At 34.7% G+C, this 8,646-nt stretch overlaps 1 protein-coding gene across 1 annotated transcript in view; it reads right to left on the bottom strand.

Annotated features, from left to right (window-relative positions):
* Window positions 1-4,134, bottom strand: part of CDCP2 (CUB domain containing protein 2) — a 16,691-nt gene extending 12,557 nt beyond the window's left edge. The window contains exon 1 of the mRNA XM_015810859.1: window positions 4,059-4,134. Within this exon, the coding sequence (XP_015666345.1) occupies window positions 4,059-4,134 (76 nt within the window). The remainder of the gene's footprint in view (window positions 1-4,058) is intronic.
* Between the last annotated feature and the right edge of the window lie 4,512 nt (window positions 4,135-8,646).

Genomic DNA, 8,646 nt, shown 5'->3' with positions numbered 1-8,646 from the left:
ATTACAGCAAATAGGTAGTTATTTTAGAGTAGGTAGGTTTATTCTTGATTGTTTCATTTAATTGTTTTAATTAAAGATCATTTCTATTCTGTTTATATCTTAGAATTGTTTTTTTAAGGAAAAAAAGCAGTGCACATACACACATTGCAAACAAATTCCACCGTGTGGTATATAAAATTGAATTACTGAGCACATATAACAGAATTAACAACTAGGGGTTACCTTTTTTGATTAGTCGACATACTTAGAAAACTCCTAGTTAGTAATGTATCATTACAAAATAATTTAGTTATAGAAGTCAAAATGATAATTGCATTTCCAGGCTTAACCATTAGTCCAATAATAGACAATATCCTCAATATGTGTTTACATCCCTAACATTTCTTGAAATTACCCATTGGACTGTAAGTTTTGTTTTGCAGCATGCACAAAAGGGCCATATTCATATTTAATTAGAAATGACTCTCACCAAGTTCAGTAGGAATTCACCCTGAAAGATTTGCTATGATCGCAGCCATAAAAATACTCAAATGCAGGTCAAGTATTTCCTTCTAGTGCCATTAAATAATTGTACCTTGTTTGATTCTAAACTTTTGGCAGCAGTTACATGAAATCTAAAAACCAAATTAGCTATTAGACTCCAATATACTCTAGGTGGTTTAGTTTTTAACTGTATAGCTCAGTTCCCATTAAAATTTTATTCAACAAATATAGAACTTGGAGGGGGGGGGCTTTATGCTAAAGTGTAGAACAAGAGGGCTCTGTTTATCAAATCTCTCTCTGGATCTGTCACAGTGGACTATCTTCATATCAACTTGGACCAGCCTGAATTCTTTCTTTTTTATAAAAGTTTTATTAATTTTTAAGAATTACAGTATTTAGTGCTTAGTAAACAACATGTTGCCTGGGTTCAAATATTTAACATTATCTTCTTCAATATAAATCTGTTCAACACTACACAATCCAGTATTTTTTCCCTGATCCTCCTTTCTTCTCCATATTTTTTCCATTTTCCCCTCATTACACCGTTACAATTTGTGGTACTGTTAATGTATACAAAGTTAGATATAAGCATCTTCATCATATTTTATTAATATCATAGAAATAACAATAATATCAATTCATAAATCAATAATGTCAATTCATTAATCAATATCCTGTTTTTTGTGCTCTTGTTAAGGTTTGATTTCCCATCAGTATTTGAAATATCTTTATCAGTTATGATTTTCTCAATATTAATTACATTTATATAGCTAAAAGTTTTATTCACATCAATCCTCCTCTTATCTTCATATTTCCCATATCAAAAGAAAAAGAACAAAAATGCTATATTAATTCTAAATCATGTCTTTCATTATAAAAGTCTAATTGTATCTAAGGGTCATCCGTTCTTTTAATTTTATTCAAACAAGTGCTATACACAAATCTACAATCCTGTCACATCAAGAGAACCTAATGTCAACAGAAAATTCTCTGAGCTGATATATTCATGTAGATTCCCAAAGTATTGGGATCTATGGGATACTATATGGGGAGTTGTAGCACAAGAACTACATGGTAGGTTATATCCATGGTAGACCAACTTGGTTTTATTATCTCTAAGTTGGGGTAGTAGTTTGGTGCGTGTGTAAGACTTTAGAAGAAAGCATGTATTCTACTTTATGGATAGTATCGTGTCAGGCACATTAACTCCGGAGGTTGCCACTGACTGTTTGTTATGATTGTGTAATTTCAGAGATTCCTTCTTTGTTTTGTTTCTCCTCGATGTAGTTGTCCCTATGAATGTCAGCTGCACAAAGACAGAATTTCAGATCCAAATCCCCACACAGTCTTTGGCTGGAGAAAGCAATTAGTTTAGACTCGATAAACGGAAGTCGGGCCACCAAAGTACATGGTGGCTGGACACCATCAAAACTGACACCAGCCACAGCATAGAAAAACTCAAAGTAGTAGTGGAAGATTGAAAGATGTGGAGACACTTGGTCCAAAGATTCACCATGAGTCAGATACGACTGAATGGATAATATCATCTTCATCAGATTGGGCTTATGGTCCTTGGATATATCCTATATATTGTGCAACAAGGACAGATTAAAAAAATATTTAATCTTTTCAGAAGTATAATTTACTTCCCTTAGAATTTACATTATTCAGTAGACCAGCTGCCTGATAGTTTTCTGTTTCAGAGTAATATGATTGGTCTTTAATACTTGTATCTTGAATTCTTCTTCTTTGCTTACATTATGATCCACTTGCATTTCGTTTTGCCAATATGGGCATTTATTTTGACATGAATAAAATTGCTTTCTCCATGACTGTGTCCATAACCAGCAGACATTTTTTCTTCACCAGAACATGCCTATACCATGTCTATATGAGAGTAATTAAAGTCACCTATTATTATAACACTTTCAATATCTTAGTGGTTTCCTTATTATTCCTTTACCTTCTACATAAATTGGAAGATTCCACATTAGAAAAAAATCTTATTTAAATCTCAGCTTCATAGATGTGTTTCTCCAGGAGATCATGTTCTCTGACTTTATGAAATTATTTATTCTCTATGGAAAACATACTTTTAAAATTGTATTTTTCTAGCTCCTTCCTTCCTTCTTTCCTTCTTTCCAGAGGACCCAGATTGTTGGGGGCAATATGGTGACTCTGTAAACCACTTAGAGAGGGCTATAAAGCACTGTGAAGCGGTAAATAAGTCTAAGTGCTATTGCTATTGCTTCCTGGTTGCCATTTATGCTTGAAAATAAGAATAATTCTCTTCTCTGGTTAGGTCATGGAAGGATAACTGTTTTGACAGTTATTTTTTTACAAATCTGACTCTTTCAAACAAAGTCTAATCTGGGAAGCCAATTTAATTGTCAGTAACATTGTGTTAAACTCTCAGTAAAAGATTCTGGGAGTTGGCAAGGTGAAAAAGACATCTGTTTCTTCAGAAATGAATATCTTTTTTTAATCAAAGGAAGTGATCGGTACTTCAACAGAGTTTAGGACAGAATTTTGTTGTGAGTTCATAATCAAGATAGGGATTTTCCCCCGCAGTATTTCTTTGCATATTGCAAATGTTTAACCACTGTCCTTAATTTTACTCAAATAGACTTGCCTACAGATAGTACATCCTAAGAAATCAATGGAAAATTAGTAAAACAAAATCACATGCTTAGACTATTTTAAACGCAAATAACATAAGTAATATACTAAGTATATTAACTATCAATGAAATAGTATGAAATAATAAAGTAGTCCTTTACTTACCACCGTTCATTTAATGATTGTTCAAAGTTACAATGGCACTGAAAAAGTGACTTATGACCATTTTTTACACTTATGACCATTGCCGCATTCCTCCACGGTCACATGATCAACATTCAGATGCTTGGCAGCTGGCCTGTATCGATGATAGCTGCAGGGTCTCGGAATCAGGTGACGCCACTTGCAGCCTTCTTACAAGCAAATTCAATAGGGAAGCCGGATTCACTTAACAACCGTGTTCCTAATGACAACTGCAGTGATTCACTTAACAACCGTGGCAAGAAAGTTCATAAAATGGGGCAAAACTCTTTTGACAACTGTCTTGTTTAGCAATGGAAATTTTGGGCTCAGTTGTGTCGAGGATCGCCTGTACAAATGTTCTCCTCTCCTGTCATACCTAATCTTCACAGGAGGAATAGGGGAAGAAATTTTTAGTCTGTCACAGCCATGAGGTGGCATGCATGTTTCCTATTCATTCCAATAGGGAGTGAATATTTGGATCCGCTTCCATTGGACAATTGATCACACTTAGGTCTCTAGGCTGGGTTATACACGTTTGTAATCTCAAGCTTAAAAAAATGTACAAACAGACTGCAAACAGACTGCTGAAATACATTGCCCAAAGTGTGTCATTAGTATGCACAATAATTCCCTCAGCGGCAGCTAATTTTCCGTAGGAAATCTCTCAGATGGGCATGGAAAAGAAACGTAAAGACGTTCTATCTAAAAATTAACGACTTTGCAAACAAAATTGAGAATGCTGCTTCCACACACCCTGAAGCCCCTTAATTTACCTGTCTTGGCATTTATTCCATTTGCTGTGCTCAAGAAAATTACGGTGAAAAAGTGTTTGAGAAGCATCTGGGGCATCCTCAGAGAAGCGAAAACAGCAAAAGTATACTCATTGCAGGCTCTCTGAAAAGGAAAAATAGCTGGAGGGCTGTCGAATTAATAATGTAATGAATAATTTATTGCTTCTTTGAATTAGTAACATGAACTGTACTTTGCTTCCAACACTTGGTTTTCACAACTGAGATCAAATATCTCTAGAATCTACAGTGGACCGAGATATCTTGTCAATATCTTATCTGTATTTGGAAACAGTATTATTGGTTGGGATATGTTGCATAAATGCCAATTTTTTTTTTTTTACTGACTACATGACCTGAAGGACTCACAAAGTAATCGTACCAGATAAGGGAAAAAAAAATGGGGATTTCAGATTTTACATGTAAATCTATGTGGAGAATTAGTTGGCTGAAAATAAGGAACCCTTTTCAATACAGAACTGCTGTTGATTGAAGAGAAAATGACAAATGTGATAAACTAAATCAGTGTTTTTCAGCCTTGACAACTTTAAGATATGCAAGGCTGACTGGGGGTTCGTGGGACTTGAAGGTGGATATTAGTTATTTGTATGAACTCTAGAATAAAGAATTGAAATATTCCATATTAATGAATCAATATGGCTAAGGGTCCTAAATAATATTAAGTATATTCCTTATGATCTTAATATGATCAATTTACTATTTTATTTCATGTTTATTGGAAACACCATAGAATATTTTAAAAGGGTTGTCTCTCAATGTGTCTATTTTGAGGAAAACTTAAAAACATGATATGATCTTGTCCCACTATTGCCCAGTTTTCACGAGTTTGTTAATAAGATGTTTACAAAGATCAATACACATGTATCTTCATTTTACTATATATTGTACAAACCTGAGAAAATGCTGTAGACAAATCTTGGTCATTATTGCTATTCCATGGAGTAACACACTGCAAAAATGTATGACAAGAAGCAACACATCATTTGTCAATGTTTAAATAGTAATTTATATTAATACAAAATAAATGCTGCAATTCAATCATACTCAGAAACAATCATACACAAGATCAATGGAATTTCGGAATAAATATTCCTAAGGCTGTGCTTTCAGATGAGCAATAATTGTCTTCTCCAATATTTCTGATTTTATCCTGCAGAAGAAGAGGATGAGGCAAAAAAGTCTGGAGAATGAGAAGTTTTACTGTTTTTAAGTTAACCAAAGCTATGGCTGTTAGGTAAGGATACAATCAGATTCCTTCATCTGTAACAATATGAATTTAATTACAGATCTGATTTGTATGTAATGCTGGTATATTAGCTATAGTACAGAGAAGAGCAACAAAGATGATTAGGGGACTGGAGGCTAAAGCATATAAGGAACGGTTGCTGGAATTGGGTATGTCTAGTAGTTTAACGAAGAGAAGGACGAGGGGGGACATGATAGCAGTGTTCCAATATCTCAGGGGCTGCCACAAAGAAGAGGGAGCCCAACACTGGAAGTTTTTAAGAAGAGACTGGACAGCCATTTGTCTGAGATGGTATAGGGCTACCTGCCTGAGCAGGGGGTTGGACTTGATGACCTCCAAGGTCCCTTCCAACCTTATTATTATTATTATTATTATTATTATTATTATTATTAAATAATAATAATAATAATAATAATAATAATAATAATAATAATAATAATAATGAAGGTGACAAAGTCGTTGAACACTAAGTAAGACATACAAACACATTTTCTTCTTTAGAACTTTATACGTAGAAAAGAGTGTTAACGTTGTGTACTTACGAAGTGTATACTTTTAGTGAAGATGAGATGACAATTTCTATCTCCTCGGATGTCCCCTGCTGCATCTAGTTATTATTTCTGTGGGATGAGGCCATTGATAAAGTACCTCTTCAGACAAGGCTAAAAGAAACCTACTTGCATACTTTTAAAGTGGACTTGGAGTTTCTCTTGGGTTTTTTTTTTTTTTTTTTGCTTTTAAAATAACAATTGGAGTGAGGAATGACCAGAAAGAGAAACCTGGAATGAGGGAGCATCAAATGAAAATTTGTGACCAAAACTGCTATTTGGTTCTATTTAAAAATAAGAAAAAAATAACTGTTAAATTAAATGTTAGATTATATAGTAATAATAGATTAAAAAATGCCAAATCCAGTCTGAACATCTGGCTGATGAATCATCATCGTAATAAATTTGTATACTATATGACTCCCAATCATTGCTATTTCTCTTATTTCTTCCTTCTTAAATTAAAAATTTAAATTTAATCTTCCAGCTATTTTTAGTTGAGTATCAATGGTTTGACCCCCTCATTCAACACTCTATACTTGCAGCAATCTTTGACGGAAGAGGATTTTTTTTAAAAAAAAATATGTATTACATCATAGCCATGGAATCAGTTATATTTTTAATATAAAAGACAGTAAGTAGATGCAGCTGCTTCTTAAAGCCTGTTGCTACCCAACTACCCAATTTTTCATATGTTTTCCTGGAGGGCAATTATGACAGTGATCTAACAAATATATAGAAAATTGTTTTGGCTATTCAAATCTCAGAGAATAGTATATTTTTTCCACCCCCTCACACATACTGAATAATTCAACATTCTGATTTTTGGATAGGCAGGGAGACATATGATTGCAAAAAAAAAAGAAAAAAGAGTAAGGTACTTTGCTGAATGCACCACGTGGCTGCACGCTCTATTTATATTCTTGTGGCACTTCCTAGAATTTGCAGACAATACTTCGTTTTGCCGTGCCTGCTGGAAATTTGCGAAATTGAAGCTAAAGCACATTTTATATGCCAGGCTGGTAAAAGTTGGAGTTGAAGCTAGAATTTCAACAAATGCAGCCTTTCCCTGTTCTATCTGGCAAACGGCAATTCTTGCCCATATTGAATTGAATTGAGCATTTTATTTGGACTAGGGTGATTAGATACACAAGGAATAATAATAATACCAATAAAAGGAGGAGCAAAGAAAATAATAAGGATAAATAATAATACTACAGTCACACTACATGGATTAATAGACATTAGGCAGCACTGAATTAGGTGTTCAGCACAGTGATGGCAGGAGGGACAAAAATTGTCCCAGGGTCCAGTTGTTTTGGCATACAATGGCTATAGCACCCTCTTGAGGGAAGGAGTTGAAACAGTTTAAGTCCAGGATGTTAGGGGTCTGCAGATATTCTTGCCCATATCCCATTGCCTCCTTGAAGGACATGAACCTCGCCCATCACCATCGTTTCCTTCTTCCATTCCCACAGGAAGCTCTGTTGCTGAAATTCTCCATGAATGAAGCCCGAGAGAAAGCTCAACCACAATCCTTCCATTGAAAATGCTTTTGAGAGAGGTTTTAAAATCTCAACCTTAAAACTAGCAGGAAAAAAAAAAGAAAGACGTAGTGATTTAGACTCTAGTGTTCTGTGTGGTGTAAATAATTAATTCGATATAACTAGTTATGGACTCTCCAAAGGATACCTAATTACTGGTAGGACCTCCTCGACTACCTGAGTCCCACGTCGACTCCCGGTAATTGTGGCTAGTCAGTAGTTGAGGGTCCTTTACGGGATGTGGTTCCAGTGATTCACTGTCCTAATATTTTATGAGCAGTGATTAACAATAGCAATATTTAGTTGTCTCCTCCCATTTCTTCCCGAACCAAATGATTCTTATTTTTATGTGGCACAATAGATTCATAGATGTCCCTGTTGACCAAATCAAAATTTATTTAGATGAAATGGAAAGAGTTTTTTTTTTAAATAGAAGAAATTAAAATGTATATTCTCTTGCATTCCGTGGAAAGCAAAGGGTTTTTTTTCTTCTCTCTCTCCTCCCCCTCAAATGAAAAATTGTTAATAAAAGCAGACCCCCATTGTGATATAAAATTGCCAGTTTGCAAAATACTTCATAGGCATGCTAATTTATTCAGGGCATACCTGACAGATCAGCTTTCTGAGAGCTAATTTTATGACCCACTACACCAGCAAATAAATAGTTAAGATATGGTTGGGTGATCAGCATGTAAACTTGTATAGCAGACTGAATGCCATTGTCTGCACAGTTTCCTGAGACCAACATAACTGAACACTGTCCACACACATACACATAAACATACACACAAGCGCACACAGGGCACATATTTGGATTACAATAAAGTGAAGGGTTGCTTCAAACTTGGTGTGTTGTGTGTTTTATGTGTATATATGTGTGTTTGAGAGAGAGTGCATGTATGTTTTAATGTTATTACTTGGAGTCATGAATCAATTCAATAATTTATGCTGGTGGAGTCATTTCATAGGGAACTGTGGCATTGCTCATAGTTGACATACGATATGGAAATAACAAGCACAAGATTAATAGAAATGGATTGTATATTATCACAAAAGGAGGATTAGAAATAGAAAGCAGGATGAGAGCAGAATGAGATTAGTGAAATGTTCGGGAAAGTACGGTTGCAAAAGCAGAAGGGCCACAACAATAACATATTTACAAAAATAATTATGTGACTCTTTCCCTCCTGAGCACAGCATAAATAACCGGTGTG

Source organism: Protobothrops mucrosquamatus, unplaced genomic scaffold, assembly GCF_001527695.2.
Source record: "Protobothrops mucrosquamatus isolate PMUCROS unplaced genomic scaffold, P.Mucros_1.0 scaffold24, whole genome shotgun sequence".
Taxonomy (NCBI): domain Eukaryota; kingdom Metazoa; phylum Chordata; class Lepidosauria; order Squamata; family Viperidae; genus Protobothrops; species Protobothrops mucrosquamatus.
This window is presented reverse-complemented; position numbering and strand designations above follow the sequence as displayed.